Genomic DNA, 17,625 nt, shown 5'->3' with positions numbered 1-17,625 from the left:
CTCCATGCCGTGTTGTCCATCTTCCAATCTAATGTGGAATCCCAGGGAGGGATTAGTGCTGGACACTCTTGGGACCAGCCACCCCTTCCTCTGGGGTCTGGAGGCTTGGCCTTTGCCCAAGCTGTGCCTCTGCTGGGATTCCAGTCTGTCTGCGGGAGGAGGTGGAAAAATCTGAAGCAGGTGCATGACACCTGGAAGGGTCGGCTCCATGGACAGGGCAGATGGGCTGCAGGGGCTGAAGGTCCTTACAATGTCAGGGGCACCGCTCTAAGGTCCAGACGCAGACTGGCGTTGGCAGATTGGGGGTGCCACCGGACAACCCCTGACATCTGCAGGCAGGGTATTTAGACTCCGCTTGGGCATCTTGGAGAGCCCGTTGCAATGGAGAGGTCAGCCTTGGCACGTGGACACCTCCAAAGGCCAGGGCAGCAATGGGGGGCCGGCAAGAACCTGAGAGCTTTACACTCATTATTTTGGGTTGTCTGTGTGGATCCCAATGACACTGTTTTCTCAAATGTAGAAGCAAGAGTCGAATATTAAACTAAGTCATCACCGTGTTACTGACAAGCTCCACACAGGAAAGGAAATTGTAACCACATGAAATATTTATGCTTCGCATCGCAATGATGCTACTGACATGACAGCATGTTGTTTTTGTTGTTGGTTTGGTTCTCTTTTTTCTTTTTCCAAAGTGGATTACAAAATGCCCTCCAGTGAGGAAACTGCTCACAGAGAGATTGCGCCCCAGCCCCGGGGCTGTTATCTGGGAGAAGGGAGGTGACAGTGATGGGTGGTGGCAGAGGGAGAGGCCCTGAGAGCCGACGGGGTGGGGATGGGGATGGGAGGGCTCCTCCATACCAAGAAACTGTGATTTTTCCAGATACAGTTAAAATAGTCACATAATTATTACTTTTTTTTTTTTTTTTTTTGGTATCACCACTGTACATCTGTTGGGAAATCTGGGTTAGACGCCCTTGTCTGGGCTGCCCCTTACGTTCAGGTTGGGAGCATCCTCAGGGCTCCCCGAACCCAGATCTCACCTCCCCCAGGCAGATGCGCCCTGCGCGGCCAGCCCCCCGCCCCCGTTGACCGCCATCGTCACCAGCAGGTGTGTGTGGGCGCCACTGCTGTCCTACTTCTGCAGACGCGACACGGAGGCGCAGTCGTCCACACAGACCCTCCCCTCCGGGTGAGTAAACGGCAGGTGACGCTGGGCCCAGATCCCGCTGACGTCGAGGGCAGAGCTGCTGCCACAAGGCACCTCGGAAGGCCTGGGTCTGGCTTGCCAAGCGCATGAAGGAACAGACCGAGTTTCAACTTTTCGGAAGTTTTATTAGAAAGGAACAGAGAGAAGCACTGGGCGCCGGGACGGACACCCGCCAGGGCCAGGGAACAGCTGCAAACAACACTAAGAACCAAAACCCAAACCGAACCCGAAAACCACACACACTTGATGATAGACTGCATTTCTGTTCTCAACTTTTCTCCATAAATAGACAAAGGTCGGTGTTGGCAATTTTAAATAGACGGACGTAGGGTTAAGAAAAAAAGCGCAAGGTCTCCCAGTGTGGCTACAAGTCGTCCGGCACGTGCTGTACAGGCGGGGAGCCGGTTTGGCCGCTGCTTGGTGCACCTCTCCCATAAGAGAAGACTTAAACAAAAATGTGCTAAGGGTCATAGAAAATGGTTGTCACCTTAAAAGGAAACTACTCCCCTCCCCCACAAAATAATCTCACAGCTGTCTTCACGGTTCTAAAACACTTAGTCAACTACTTACGTGGAGCCAATAGTCTAGACGTTTCATAATCTTTGTTCACACTGTAAAACCGCATGTGCACGTCTGTGGCCGGGCGGCCCCGGGCCCGTGCATCTGGGGGTGGGTTTCTGTCAGAAGGCGACCCCTCCGGGGGCAGCCCACGCGAGCCTGGGCTGGGGCCAGACGTCCAGACGCAGAGTACGGCGTGCAGGGCGAGGAGCGGGGTCCACGGTAACCCTGGAGCAAGCAGGTCGGGGGCAGAAGGTTCCTGCAGGTTCTTTGGGCTGGCGGCGGGGCGGCGGGCTGCCTCTGCAGAGTCTGGTGTGAGGTGGAGGAAGAGACGAGGCCCCGGGGCGTCCGTGTGTCACTGCCGTCTCTTTCCGGTCACCCCGCTTCCTGCCAAGGCTCCCCTTCTGCTGTGGGCCCTTCAGGCTCGGAGCAGTGCCCCTCCAGCAAGCCTCAGGGAGGAGAGGGGAGGCGGGATTAGGTGAGGTAGAGCGATTTATCCCTGGGGAGCAGGCTGGGGAGAGAGGAGGGGCTGTCAGAGCGGGGGGAGCCCAGCCAGGCACCCTCCGGCTCCCAGGGACCTGGACGCACGCACGGCCTGGAGCGGAGGGTGCTAGGCCACCTGTTCGCTAGCCTTCACCCTCACCCTGGATGCGCTGCCCCTCTGGAGACCACTGGTCCCTCCCTGATGGGCCACCAGGCAGAACCAAACTCCCCTCCTGGAACCCCGGCTGGGGACCACGAGGTCCTCAGCGCTGGGGGAAGGTGGCTGCGAGCGCCTGTCCTTCAGAGAAGGTGTTCCAACCACACCCCAGCTCTCAGGTCCGTGTGGAGTCGATTTCCATTTGTAAATTCCACATGGAATCCGAGGAGGGCAGGAAGGTGCCTTCTGTGTTTTTAAAATAGGACGCTCAGGGCGTGTGGGTGTCTCAGTCAGTCAGGCATCCGACTTCGGCTCAGGTCATGATCTCACGGTTCATGGGTTCAAGCCCCACATCGGGCTCCATGCTGACAGCTCAGAGCCTGGAGCCTGCTTCAGATTCTATGTCTCCCTCCCTCTCTGCCCCTCCCCTGCTCACACTCTGTCTCTTAAAAATCAATAAACATTAAAAAAATTTTTTTACAAATAGGATGCCCATCTGTGAGAGCGGGAGACCTTGAGGGCCTTGTGCCAAGTGACATAAGTCCGAGAAAGATGAGAAAGACCAGTATCAGATGATCTCACTTACATGTCGAGTCTAAACAAACCCCAAACCAAGCTGATAGACACAGAGAACAGACTGCTGGGTGCCAGAGACGGGGGGGATGGGTAAAATGGGTGAAGGCTCCAAAGGTATAAATAAACTTCCAGCTCGAAGATGAATACGTCTTGGGGATACCGTGTACAGCAGGGGACCTCAGTTACTAATACTGTATTTTTGTAAATTTATACGCTTGAAAGCTGCTAAGAGAGTAGATCTGAAGGGTTCTCCGGACAAGAAAAGAATCTGTAACTCTGAGTGGCAACAGATGTTACCTAGACTCTTGTGGTGATCATCTCCCAGGAAGCGTAAGTCTGATTCGATCACTCTGTGGTACACCTGAAACTAATACGCCAGCTCTACCTCCACTTAAAACATAAGTAAAATAGGGCACAGCTGTGGGCTGCCCTCCGTGTTGGGGGGAAGCTCGGACGCATTCCCTAATGTCCATCGTAGAGCCCCCAGCCCCACACTCTGACTCTTGGGAAGGGAGCCCGTGGAGGGACGGTCTGCACCTGCCCAGGTAGGGGGACAGGAATTCCCACTGAGTGCAGTCTGCCCACCCAGGCAGAGTCTGTGGCCGGGCACTGGCCCTCAGCAGCGGGGCACGAGCCCTGTCTGCTCGCTCCCTGGCGGGCTTGGCCGGGTGAGGAACAGAGAGGCCGACAGCCAGGCTTAGGGGCAGCTGGAGCCCGGCAACAGAGAGCACCTCCTGTCCACCAAACATGACCATCCAGACTTCCAGGGTGTGGGGCTGCTGCTGGGACCACATACACAGGGTGTGGCCACAGGGTTAGTTCTTGCCAGGGGATGGCAGTCAGGGCTGGTGGGTAGAGGAATAAGGTGCCATCCGTACCCCATTTCCCTTTCTGAAATGAGGGGTCACTGTCTCTTGGGTCAGGAAGACCTTCTAGAGCAAGGAAAGTTAGCGTGGCATTGACAGGCTAAGAGGCTGAGAATGAAGGATGGGAGAGGAGGTCGGAGGATGAGGTCCACATGAGGACCAGGGACCAGCCAAGTCGGGGGGGGGGGGTGTCAGAGGGGGTGCTGGGCTGCAGCGGGCAGTAGGGGTACCAGTAAGGTCTGCGGCTCCCCGTGTTGGCCCCTTGGCCCTTCTTGCTCGTGCCTCCCCCAGACCCCCTCTCCTGCCCTCCCCAGAGAGCTGCCCCGGGAGTGGACAAGACCTGTCTTGCCTGGGGGCCACACCCCCTGGGGCAGCCCAGAGCCAATGGCTGACAGACATGGGTACAAAAAGCCTTAACCTCAGAGCGGGACCAAGTCTGCAGGGCCATCTGTGGCCGAGCTCCGAGCTCACGGTGGATCAGGCTGAAGTGAGTCTGTGGCTGAGCTCTCTCAGCTCCCTCTGGGGCCCTGTCCTGCCCCTCTCCCTTCCCTTCTCCCACAAGCTCTCCCTCGGAAGGCACCATCGAAGGCACCCGCATCAGCTCTGCTTCCAGGGAACCTGACTGAGGACAGAGGAGCCATCGGTGAGTGTCACATGGTGAGAGAGGCACATGGTTGTCACGGTGAGACAACCAGGACAGAAGGAGGAAAAGGAAGACTGAAGCTGGCCCCGTCTCCCAGGCCCTGGCGTCAGACCAGCGGAGTCCTTCTGGGGTCTTGCTTCGTCCTGTGTCTTCTCGCAAGACTGCGGGCACCCCTGGGGCACTCCCGCAGGGCTGACAGTGACCCACAGAGCCTTGCCCCTCCCATCCCCTGGCAGCCCCGGGGCTGTGGCGGAGGCCAGGGCGAGGACCCACCTGCACGTGCTGACGCCACACTCCGCGCTGGGGTAACTGCTGTCCCAGTCTCCGCTGCTGCTTGGGGGATTGGACGGGCCGGGTGAGCGGGATCCGGACCCACTGGGGAACTCGGAGATGTGAGGGAAGTCCTGCCCAGGGGAAAGGAGGCAGGTGAGCAAAGGGGAGAAAATGGGGTGCACATCTCCAGCAGCGAGCGGGGGATGGGAACTCTATGTGCCTGAGGGTGTTCACGGAGACACTTCCTCCGGCCTCTACAAAACCTCCACTCTGCCTCTCTGCCTGGAATGCTTCTTCCTTTTCCCTAGCGGAGCACCTTCTGGAAAATTCAACCCTTCTCCTAGCTGCATCAGCGGGGGGAAGGACTCTTGCTTTCGGGGCCTTTCCTTTTCTGGCCTTGGTTTCCCAGTCTATAAAATGGAGTTATCGTGCTGAGCCACACAAGTCTCGTAAGAGTATCCGTGGAACAATCAGTGGGGTCAGACTTTGAAGGCGCTGGGGAGAGTCAGGGGCTGGGGCTGGTCTGGCAGAAGCTGCATGGCTTTCAGCCCCTCAGGCCAGAGAGCAGAAATGGACAGAGGAGAAGAGGAGGGCCTGGGACATCCTAAGGATCCAAAGCATCTGTCTGGGAACTTGTCAACTGTTCACTGTAGCCGGTATATCTCGGGGAAGGTATGCTAGAGCCAGTTCATAGATGTGACTGAGGCTCAGAGAGAGGTAAGGAGCCTAGGTTGGTGAGGGGCAGGGCCAGTATCTGAAATCCCAAGCCACCTCCCTTCCCCACGAGGGGTCCTGAAGGGCATGTTCCTACTGGGCCGTCCTTACCTGTGGCCCTGGAGGTGAGGGGCTCATAGCCAGCTGCACCTGCAGTGCCATGGGGGTGGGCAGGACAGGAGCCTGGGGGGCTGGAGACATGCTAACAGGCGGACTGAGGAGGGCACCCTGGGCATGGGGCGGCAGCGGCAGCTGCTGGTGCAGTGGAGGGCTGAGAGGGAAGGAGGGGGGCGGTGGCGGGGATGCGCTGAGGCCAGGCAGCAGTGACTTGGAGCTCAGCGTCCGGGCAAGGCTGGCGGGAGAGGCCCCACTGCGGAAGGCCTGCAGGTCCGATGGCGTCAGGAAGGAGGCCAGGCCCGGCATGGCATAAAGGGGCTGCTTGGGTGGCAGCATTTTGGCCGGCGGGTTTGCCTGAGTGCCCTTGGTCTCGCCCTGGTCTGGGGAGCTCTGCAAGGAGACAGACACCAATTATTCTGGGGAAGACGGATAAGCCAGAACTTGGGCCATGAGACCAGCGGGGTCTGCAAACCACTGCCATGGCCCCTGGCTGGCTCTCTGACTCCTTGGCAGGGAGCTATGGGCTAACCGGAGGTAATTCTGGGTCCTCAGTGCACTTGGCTCTGACCATCCAACCACCTCCTGCACTAATCCCTGGGGTTTCCCTGCCCATGAGGCCCATACTCCTCAGCCTGGCCTGTGAGGCCAGCACCATCCAGCTGGGACATCCTCTATTTATGCTCCTCTACGGCCTCTATGCCTTTGCATGTGCTGTTCCCTCAACTTGGAACACCCCCCTCCCCCCACTTGACGCTTTAGGGCCTAACCCACCTGCCATGTCCTCTAGGATAGCTTTCAGACAACGCCCCTACGCTCATCATGTCAGGCAAGTTGCTTAACCTCACTGAACGCTGGGTTCTTGGAAGAATTAAATGAAACGAGATACGTGTAAAGTGCTCAGCATGAGCGCAGCACATAGTAGGCACACTGGAGAAGTGACCACATTGGTCTTATCCACTCTCTCCACAAACTATAGCTCTGACCGTTCCCATGGGCCTCAGTTCTTGCTCTATCCCTTGGGGGGGGTGCCACCCTCATCACGGCCGGGCCCACGGTCCAGGGTGTTACCTTGGATACGAGGCTGGCCCTGTAGGCTGCCAGAGCCTTCAGATACTCCTTTTTTGCTGCCTCGGTCTTCCTCTTGTAGGCCTGAAAGATTCAAGACATGGGCAACACTGGGGAGGGCTCCGGCGATCAGCCCGAGGCCCCGCAGCTGGTAACTGGAATCTGCCTAGGGCTGGTTCTGCTCCCTACCCTCCCTGGACGCCCACGAGACGAGCCATGGGCACATGGTAGGTGGGAGAGGAAGCTCTGGTCTGGACTCCAGACTCACACAGTTGGAGCAACAAGACGGACGGAGATGCTTATTCGTGTTTTACAGATGAGGAAGCCGAAATCCAGACTGGTTAAGTCACTAGAGAACGCAGCTGGCAAATAGCAGAACTCGAATAGCTTCCCAGCTTACAGATGGGCAAACTGAGTCCATGAAAAGACCTCCGTAAGAGCATCTTCCTGGTTTCAGACATTCCAAGTCTGTCACTGGCTCCAGGGCCTCAAAGCCTCGAGGGACGGTCCCAAAAGGGACAGAGACTCACCTGCTTCTGCTCCTCTCCCAAGCTGTCCCACATAGAGGCCACGATTTTGGACACATCTCCAAAGGTGGCACTGGGGTTCTGTCCCTTGATGGCGGCCTGAGTGTCTCTGAAGAAGAGCGCATAGGCCGACACAGGCTTCTGAGGCTCGTTGGGGTCCTTCTTCTTCTTCTTCTTTGGGTTCTTGGTCTTTTTTCCTGGGTCAGCCGAGGGTCTCTTCTCTCCGGACATCTGTGCAGGTGAGAGGAGTCAGAAAAACAGAAGCTGGGGGCCTCCTGTCAAAGGTTACCCACCCCAGCCCGAGGCAGAGGGGACCTTCCTCAGCACCCCACCACCTCCCTGTCTGACTCCATGCATGCATGGGCAGTGGTGGGCTGGCCACCACCCTGGGCTTGAACACATGGTCATGCTCCTCACTCTCTAGGTGAGGGAGGCAACAGACATATGCACAGGCTGGGTAGGAGCCAGGAACTCCGGGGTTTGTGCTTAACTCATTAATGAAAATCAGCAAGGCAGCAAAGTTGATTCAAAGAAATACAAGCAAAACTGCCCTACAGAGTAATGAAACTATCGCTTTGGGGGCTTTTAATCTTTTCTACGGGGCAGAAGTCATTTGCATCTCTACAGGGAAAAATTCATTTGCCTTGTAATCAGACGAAAATTGTTTGCATTTCTACCACTTCTTTCCCAAGTTAACATCTGACTTTACAGGGTGTAAAGTCCCCTAATCGATCATGAGAAATGAATCACAACAGCGGCACATTCTCCCAGAGGACCCGTAATTCTGGAGCAAGCCTGCTGGACAATGCTGTGGTACGCCACTAAAAGAGCGTGCAGCTGTTGTTCAGGGCCCGATTTCCAAGTTTTATATATATTTTTCTTAACAGCTCTCCTTTCTTGTGATCACAAATCATCCCCAAAGGTGATCCTTAACCACAGAAGATCAGTGTCTCCCGCCAATTTTCAGGTGTGCAACTTGGGGCAGGGGGCATAGTCCCCGGGGGCCCTGTGACATGGCTGGATGGGAAAGGGGTTATGTGACTCACTGGGTGTGGCCTCACTCCGGACACCTGGCCTTCAGGAGCAATCAGACTCCAGGACTGCAATCCCGTGAGTGTCGGACTCAGGGCTTGCAGGATGGGTACAGTATAGGGATGCTCACCACAGACCTCAGCAGGTCCCCAAAAGGACCCTTCAGGCCACACAGGAGGGACCAGGAACTTTGGTGGTCAAAGGCCCTGGATCCTGCAATGAGGACTGTCAGCCTGCACCAAGCAGATGAAAGTGACGCCGGGAACTGATAGGGAAACCATGGGCCACTAGACAAGATTCAGGCCTCCGAGTCTGCGGGACGGTGAGGGGCAGTCTGCAGCAGAGCCCGTTCTGTTCCTGCCTCTATGTGCAGCTGGCCGCCCTCCGGGCCCGGTTGTGTCCACCCCAGGAGAGGCTCTAGCAGGAGGAGGGATGAGGATACACCGCTGGATGAGGAAGAGATGACAGGGCACTACAGGTGGCCAAGAGCACATCAGCTGGAGCCAGACTGTGACCACCTCAGTCTGAATCCTGTTTTGGTGACGCTGGAGAAGTTACACAATCTCTCTGGGCCTCAGTTTTCCCATCGGCCAACTGGAGACAGATGATGGCACCTACCGCCAGGACTGTGGTGAGGATTACATGGCTGCATACTTGTTATGTGCTTAGAACAGTGTCTGGCCCCAAGTGTCCATTAAATAAAAAATAAAATAAAAACGGCTCCTGTCTGGCCTACGGCAGAGACCAAATTATCCTGAAGATGAAGCTGAACCGGATCCAGATGCGCCTCCCCCTGCCCCCCCCCCCCCACCACCGCCCAAGCCCAGGAGGTCAGGGTCTCTGCTAGAGGGGACAGGCGCCATGGCTCCTGCTCCCAGGCGTCTGCAGGGCCACCGTGTGGAAAGGGGTGAGAGGCCCTTATGAAGAAGGAAGGGAGGCGGAAGTGGTGGGATCAAGTTTATTCTGCCACGGGCTCATTGGGAGGCTCCCAGTGACAGCTTCCATCCTGGGCCTTTCTGGGCCTCTGTTTTTGGCCCCAGTAAAATAAGATGCTTTCCAACAGCCAGGGGGATTTGTCAGTGCAAAGAAAGGACAAGCCTGGACAGCTGGTGACCTCTCCCCTCTGACCTGTTCTTAAGAGGCAGGACCACCCATGACTCCAGGGATGTTGGGGGGGGGGGCGTGTCCCCAGTGACTGGGGTGGTGGTGTTCGTTTTTAGTGCCCCATCCTGCGGTCAGCGCAGTCCAGAGATGCCTTCTGCTGGGCCACCCATTTTTATCAGCACATTTTCTCCTAAAAGGCCAGTGTGGCCCTAAGATGTGACCCTGAGGATCTTGTCAAAGATGCTCAGCAAATTTAGCAGCTGAAGCCAGGTATCCCGAGTTCCAGTCATCACCATCCCCACTGCCCAGGCGTTCCAGCCAGTGGGTCCCGTTCTACCTGCTGATTTTCCTCCTCCGTGTCTTCCAGCAAAGGGTACAGTTAGACCCTTCTAGTCTTGTCTAGAGGTAGGTGATGCCAATTTCCACACAGGGCCCACCCACCTGCTGACAGGAGGGCATCAGTTAGGGCTCTGCATCTCCACCCTCCCTACCTTGAAATGCGCTTCTGATTCCTCCTCCTGAGTTGAACTGGAGGGAGACGGCGTCGCTGACTTGCTCCCTGGGGGTGACGGGGAGCTGTGGGCAATGCCACTCCGGATACCCATCTGAGAGATGAGCTGGGATTGGCTGAGGGCACTCATGTGGCTGGCCAGCATCGCTGGGCGGCCCAGGAGGGGCCCAGTCCGGCCCGAGTCGTAGGCAGCAACCTCTGAGTGGACCATCTCCTGGATCTAAGAGAATAGGACAGGGCATTGTGAGCTAGGGAGGACCCGCCGGCCACCATCACCTCTGCACCGTGGGACTCAGAGCAGCGGCATGCAGAGAAGACTGGGGGGCTCCACTCCCAGCTGGGCTTCCCCAGGCTCCAGCGGTGGGGTCGGGGGGTGGGCAGGGGTGAGATTCGGTGCACCCGGGGGCAGCCTACGGTTTGCCTTCTGTTGACATTCACCCTGGACAGATGGTTAGTAGTTCAGCCCTCGCCAGAGAGCTCAGGCCAGCGGTGAATTGATCATTTTACTGATCATTTTCCATTTACTGATACTGAGTCCTCCCTCTTAGAACACGGTGTGTCTGTTCATTTACTCGCTATGCAGTGCTACAGCAAAGAGCACAGGTGCTGGAGGCTGGCTGTGTTTTGGATCCCGGTTCAGCCACTTCTAAGCTGCGTGACCTTGGCCCAGTTATGTAACCTCTCTGTGCCTCAGTTTCTTCATCCAAAAAAATGCAGATAATAATTAAAACTACCTTTTAGGTTTGGGTAGGACAAAATGTGTCTGGCCCCTAGTAAGCCATATATTGTGTATAAGTGTTTGTTAAACACATAGAAGAAATAAATCCCTTAATAAAGCTTTGTACTTTTCTTCCTCTAAGTCAGTAATTTTCTCATCAAATCTTTCCTATGATATTTCTAACTTGTTATTTTTGGAATATAAGAAAGCTCCTGATTTTTACATACAGGCATTTCTCATACTAAATACATCTGTAGAACAGTGTGTTCTTTTCACCTAAATATTTTATATATACACGCGCACACTGTTGAGTGAGGCATAACAATTTGCGTACTCTTATAATTATTTTTATTTCCTTGTTTTTAAAAGATTTTATTTTTGGGGCGCCTGGGTGGCGCGGTCGGTTAAGCGCCCGACTTCAGCCAGGTCATGATCTCGCGGTCCGTGAGTTCGAGCCCCGCATCAGGCTCTGGGCTGATGGCTCAGAGCCTGGAGCCTGTTTCCGATTCTGTGTCTCCCTCTCTCTCTGACCCTCCCCCGTTCATGCTCTGTCTCTCTCTGTCCCAAAAATAAATAAACGTTGAAAAAAAAAAAATTAAAAAAAAAAAAAAAGATTTTATTTTTAAGTAATCTCGACACCCAATGTGGGGCTCGAACCTACAACCCCGAGATCAAGAATTACATGCTCCACTGACCGAGCCAGCCAGGCGCCCCTATTTTTATTTCCATTGCATCTGTGGTTATTTTTCCTTTTGTTAATTTCTCATGTCGAGGAGCTGTTTTCCTCTCATGTTCTCTTCATTAGGCAAGTTCATGGATTTCCCATTTTATTATGTGGGAGTTTTTTTTTTCTCCTCAAAAGAATCCAATTTCTTTTTTTTTCTAATTAAATAAAAAAAAATTTAATGTTTATTCCTGAGATAGACAGAGCACGAGCAGGGGAGGGGCAGAGAGAGACACACACAGAATCTGAGGCAGGCTCCAGGCTCCGAGCTGTCATCACAGGGCTCAATGTTGGTTTTTGTTGGAAAAAGAAAACTGTCTTCATGATGGATTGAATGTTTTTTATGAAATTTTTAAAAGTTTATTTATTTATTTTGAGAGAGAGAGAGAGGCAGAGAGAGAGGCAGAGGGAGAGGGAGAGAGAATCCCAAGCGAGCTCTGCACTGTCAGCAGAGAGCCCAATGTGGGGCTTGAACTCACAAACTATGAGATTGTGACCTCAGCCGAAACCAAGAGTTGGACACTTAACTGACTGAGCCACCCAGGTGCCCCATGAATGTTATTATTATTATTATAAAGTGCCTCCTTTTGCCTTGAATTCAGTGGAATCTGATTGGAACATCGCCGTCTTGGCCTGGATGTGTGTTTGTTTGATTTTGTCTGGTATGTCCTCAGTTCTGAGGAACTTTCTTATTTAGGTTTGTCCTCATTTCCATTTTCTGGGGGGTTATCTTTGGCCAATGTTGGCGTTTGTGTTATGTGCTTTTCGAAAGACTGATTTTCATAATATTTTCCGTGGTTATTTTAGTTTCCATATTCTCTTTAGTTAATTCTGGTAAGTTACATACATATATACTTCAACTGTCTACTTTGTCCACATTTTAACATTAACAGCATATAACTGGGATAATGTTATCATATTTTTAATCTACTCTATAGTTTTTGTAGTTAAATCCTCATTCCCAATTACAATACTGTGAATGCATGTTGCTGTTTTAAAATTTCCTTCTCGGGGCGCCTGGGTGGCGCAGTCGGTTAAGCGTCCGACTTCAGCCAGGTCACGATCTCGCGGTCCGTGAGTTCAAGCCCCGCGTCGGGCTCTGGGCTGATGGCTCAGAGCCTGGAGCCTGTTTCCGATTCTGTGTCTCCCTCTCTCTCTGCCCCTCCACCGTTGATGCTCTGTCTCTCTCTGTCCCAAAAATAAATAAAAAAAAGTTGAAAAAAAAATTTAAAAAAAAAATTTCCTTCTCAAAAAGTTTATATGTTTTAACTATCTACCAAAGAACCAGTTCTTATATTAAAAAAAAATAAATTTGACAAGTTTTCTGATTATTAACTTTGCTTTCCTCTCTATTACTGTTGACCTCGGGTATCATAAGTTGCTTTTTATGTAGCTTTTCAAATTAAATAATTTATTTACTTTCACATTTTATTTTCTTAAGTTATTTATTTTGAAAGAGAAAGCGAGCACAAGCAGGGGAGAGGCAGAGACAGAGAGAGAGAGAGAGAGAGAAAGAGAGGGAGAGTGAATCCTGAGCAAGCCCCATGCTGTCAGCACAGAGCCTGATGCAGGGCTCAAACTCATGAACCATGAGATCATGATCTGAGTTGAAATCCAAAGTCAGATGCTTAACCGACTGAGCCACCCAGATGCCCCTCAGATTTTCTTTTCTAATAATATTACTATCTAGGGCAGAGGTCCAGACAGGGACCATTTGCAGAGAAATCTGGAAATATGTAGAGCCATTTCTGGCTGTCACAACTGGTCTGTGTGTGTGTGTGTGTGTGTGTGTGTGTGTGTGTGTAGTTGGTGCTACCAGCATCTAGCAGGTAGAGGTCAGGGATGATGCTAAATGTCCTACAATGTGTAGAATGCCCCCTCCACACACACACACCCAAAGAGTTATGTACCCCAAAATGTCAGTAGTGTTGAAGTTGAGAACCCCTGCTCCATAACTATGATTTTTCCCTCATTGTATACCACACAAATATTTTAAAAAATATTCTACAGTGTTAGGCGGGGCAGGGGTGGGGGGTTGTTGCCTGGATGGCTCAGTTGGTTAAGCGTCCAGCTTTGGCTCAGGTCATGATCTCACAGTTCATGGGTTTGGGCCTCACATCGGGCTCTGTGCTGACACCTCAGAGCCTGGAGCCTGCTCTGGATTCTGTGTCTCCCTCTCTCTCTGCCCCTCCCCCACCTGTGCTCACTCTCACTCTCGTTCTCATTCTCTCTCAAAAATAAACATTAATTTTTTTTTTAATTCTATGGGGCATCTGGGTGGCTCAGTCGGTTGGGCATCCGACTCTCGGTTTTGGCTCAGGTCATGATCCTGGGATGCTGGGATCCTGTCCCACATTGGGCTCCACACTGAGCATAGAGGCTGCTTGAGACTCTCTCTCTCTCTCTCTCTCTCTCTCTCTCTCTCTCTGCCCCTACTCATCCCCCCCAAATAAAAATATATATTCTACAACTGAAGTGTTGTTTGTTGGTTTTTCGTTTTGTTTTGTTTTTTACCTTAAGTTATTTGGAGAGGAGTCTTCATTTAATATATTCTTTTGTTATTATGGCCAGAAAACATGACTCCTAGAATTTTATCTTTTTGGTATTGGGGTTTTCATTATGGCTTAGGGTATGATGAGTTTTTGTAAAATGTTCATGTGTATCTGAAATCGTGTTTATGCTCCAATATACACATTTCTCTATATGTCTATTCAATCAACTGTTTTGACTACTCTAGCTGTGAGATTTCAAGAAAAATGAGTTAAAGCAGCTCCCACCGCTATTGTGTTCCCTTCAGTTTCTCTATGGAATTTAAACAGGTTTCTTCACATATACTGATGTGACGCTATTCATTCCCATAAATGTTTCAGAATGCTATACTTTCATGATGGCTTCTTCTTCTTAATAAAAAAACCCCAGTATCTTTGCCTCAATTAATGTTTTTATTTTAGATCCAACTTCACCTGTGATCAGTACCTCTATTTTCCCACTGTTTATTACTGTCCTTCATCATTTTAAGTGTGCATCTTGTGAACAGCATGTAAGTAGATTTTGGTTCTGAGTTCTTAATATAATATATTGTGAAATCTATATTTTATTATTATATTAATCATAAAGAAGCCCAGGAAACAGACTTCAAGTGAACTATTTCAAAGAGTAGAAACTTTTACAAAGAATTCAATTTAAAAATGGGCAAAGAACTTGAATAGATACTTTGAAGACTTACAAACGGCCAACAGGTACATGAAAAGGTCCATAACATCACTCATCATCAGGGAAATGCAAATCAAACCCACAATGTGGCACCACCTCATATCTGTTACAATGGCTATCATCAAAAATATACGAGATAAAATGTTGGTGAGGCTGTGAAAAAAAAGGGAACCCTTGTGCACTGTTGGTGGGAGTGTAGATTGGAGCAGACACTCTGGAAAACAGTCTGGAGGTTCCTTGGAAAATTAAAAACAGAACTACCATGTGATTTGGCAATCCCACTTCTGGGTATCGATCCAAAAGAAATGAAATCACTACCTTGAAGAGAGATCTGCATCCCCGTTGTTCACTGCAGCATTATTTACCATAGCCAAGGCATGGAAACAACCTAAGTTTCTCTGAACAGATGAACAGACAGAAAGTGTGGAATGTAGGTACAATGTTATTTGGCAACAAGCAAGAAGGAGATCTGCCTTTTGCAACAATATGGATGGGCCTTATACCAAGTGACATAAGGCAGACAGAGAAAGACAGACTGTGCTCTCCCTCATGTGGGGTCTAAAAAAGCCAAACTCAAAGAAATAGAGAGTAGAATGGTGGTTTCCAGGGCCAGGGGCTGGGAAATGGGTAAAGGCGGTCAAAGGGAATAAACTTCCAACTACAGCATAAATAAGTTCTGGGTACCTAATGTACAGCACAGGGATTATAATTAACAATACTATATTGTATACTTGAAAGTCGTTAAGAACAGAGATCTTAAATCATCACACACACAAAGGTAATTATGTGAGGGGATGCAGGTATTAACTAACCTTACTGTAATAGTAATTTCACAAAATATTTGCATGCATTAAATCATCATGTTGTATACCTTAAAATAATATACGTTAAATGTTAGTACTATCTCAACAAAGCTGGGGAAAAAATTTAACTCTCAAGAAATAACAGTCAAAGGATTTAAAATCTCTAAACATCCCTCTTTCCACTTCAATGCGTAAATACCCTTCCTTCCCTGAATCTTAAGAGTCTGACATTATTTCCTCAAGGGCAAAATGGCCTTGGGGTTCTGTGTTTAGGACTTGTTTTTTCATTTTTCTTCCCAGCAGCGTGCTTAGAATTCTTTAGCCAGAGATTCCTGACTCTGTAATTTCATATTTTGCCAACATTTGATAATGGCAGACTTCCGAATTTTTGCAAATCTGCAAAGTGCGAAATGCTCTCAAACTTGTTCTAATTTGCACTGTCCTGACTACTAGAGAGGTTGAACACCTTTGCATACGTTTACTGGCCATTTGGGTGTCTATTTATACTGCTGTTAGAGTGTAAGCTAGTAAGGTAAACATTTCAGGAAGCAATCTGATAATACCCAGGTACACTGAAGACATGTAATTCGGTAACTTAGCAATTCTATTCTAAGATATTTATTATAAGGAGCTTTCCCAGATGCACAAGAAGAAATAAATACTGCGGGATAAATCTCAAAGACATTAGAATGGGCAAATGATTGTCCTTTCGACGGAATGCTGAGCATGGCTCCTGGGGCTCTGGGGTTATCTGTTTCTATAGGAATGTGTGCCTTTGTCTTTGACTAGGCAACTTTACAACTTTGTAAAAAAATGAAATTAGTGCATCTTTTTCATTGTTACATTTTTTCCAGTGTGGTAAAATACACACAACATACAATTTACCACCTTAACCAATTTTAAGAGTACAGTTCACTTTCCCATTGTTGTGCGGCCATCCCCACCATCCATCTCCAGGGCTCTTTCCATCTTGCAAAACTGCAACCCTACCTATAAAACAATAACTTCCTATTCCTCCCTCCCTGCAGCCCCTGGCAACCACCATTTTAGTACTGTGACATTTGGCTACTATTCTATGAATCTGACTACCTTAGGTACCTCCTGTAAGTGGAATCATACAGAATTTGTTCTTCTGTGACCGGCTTATTTCACCAAGCAAAATGTCCTCAAGGTTCATCCACGTTGTAGCCTATACCAGACTTCCCTTCCTTGCATTATTACTTAATTTTTTTCTTCTTTTCTTTTTTTAAATATAATTTATTATCAAGTTGGCTAACATATAGTGTATCCAGTGTGCTCTTGGTTTTGGCAGAAGATTCCTGTGGTTCATCACTTACATACAACACCCAGTGCTCATCCCAACAAGTGCCCTCCTCAATGCCTATCACCATTTTCCCCTCTCCCCCATTCCCCCACCAACCTTCAGTTTGTTCTCTGTTTTTAAGAGTCTCTTATGACTTCCCTTCCTTTTAAAGGCTGAATAAAATTCCATCGTATGTGGATGCTGCATTCATCCATTCATCTATTAATGGACACTTGGGTTGCTTCCACATTTTGGCTGTTGTGAATAATGTTGCTGTGAACGTGGGTGTTTAAATATCTCTTCTCTTCAAGACTCTGCTTTCAATTTTTTGGGTTATAAACACAGAAATAGAGTTGCTGGATCATACAGTAATTCTACTTTTTTTTTTTAATGTTTATTTTTATTTTTGAGAGAGAGAGCACAAGCGGGAGAGGGCAAAGAGAGAGGGAGACACAGGATCTAAAGCAGACTCCAGGCTCCAAGCCATCAGCACAGAGCCCAATGTGGGGCTCAAAGCCATGAACTGTGAGATCACAACCTGAGCTGAAGTCGGATGCTTAACCGACTGAGCCACCCAGGCATCCCACAGTAATTCTACTTAATTTTTGAGGAACTGCCCTGTTGTTTTCTATAGTGGCTGCACCGTTTTACATTCCCACCAATAGTACACAAGGTTTCAATTTCTCCACTTCTTGACCACCACTTGTAACTTTTCTTTTATAGGAGCCATCTTAGTGGGTATCAGGTAGAATGCAACTGATTCTTGTCCATAAAAATGCAAATAAGTGTTGTCTGGTAGAGGTACAATTGATTCTACCTTGTAGAAAGAAGATTTCAAACACAGTATTCTGTTGCTCCAGTTTTACCTTTATTACAAAATTTATTTTATCATTCTGGGTTGCTGATATATATATGTCTATTCATCAGATTCTCCTTTGAGCCAATTGTAATGTATTATTGGCTTTCTCACTAATGAATGAGTTAAATAAATTGACATGTCTTCATTTCGTATTTGTGTGAGAGTCATGAAG

At 49.8% G+C, this 17,625-nt stretch overlaps 1 protein-coding gene across 9 annotated transcripts in view; it reads right to left on the bottom strand.

Annotated features, from left to right (window-relative positions):
- Positions 1–1,921: 1,921 nt before the first annotated feature.
- The window catches only part of TOX2 (TOX high mobility group box family member 2), a 135,466-nt gene continuing 119,762 nt past the window's right edge, over positions 1,922–17,625 (bottom strand). For 8 of the 9 annotated variants that reach the window (XM_086702269.1, XM_086702270.1, XM_086702272.1 and 5 more), the window contains 6 exons: positions 9,814–10,053; positions 7,190–7,417; positions 6,663–6,743; positions 5,589–5,984; positions 4,764–4,894; positions 1,922–2,276 (listed from right to left, as the gene is read on the bottom strand). In XM_086702269.1, the coding sequence (XP_086558395.1) occupies positions 2,240–2,276; positions 4,764–4,894; positions 5,589–5,984; positions 6,663–6,743; positions 7,190–7,417; positions 9,814–10,053 (1,113 nt within the window). In that variant the 3' untranslated portion in view covers positions 1,922–2,239. The remainder of the gene's footprint in view (positions 2,277–4,763; positions 4,895–5,588; positions 5,985–6,662; positions 6,744–7,189; positions 7,418–9,813; positions 10,054–17,625) is intronic. The other variant, XM_086702267.1, reaches the window with a different exon arrangement.

The sequence above is a fragment of the Puma concolor genome, chromosome A3 (assembly GCF_028749965.1).
Source record: "Puma concolor isolate L17-30 chromosome A3, mPumCon1.1.hap2, whole genome shotgun sequence".
In the NCBI taxonomy this organism is placed as follows: Eukaryota; Metazoa; Chordata; class Mammalia; order Carnivora; family Felidae; genus Puma; species Puma concolor.
Note: the sequence above shows the minus strand (reverse complement) of the source record. Positions and strands in the feature narration are given on the sequence as shown.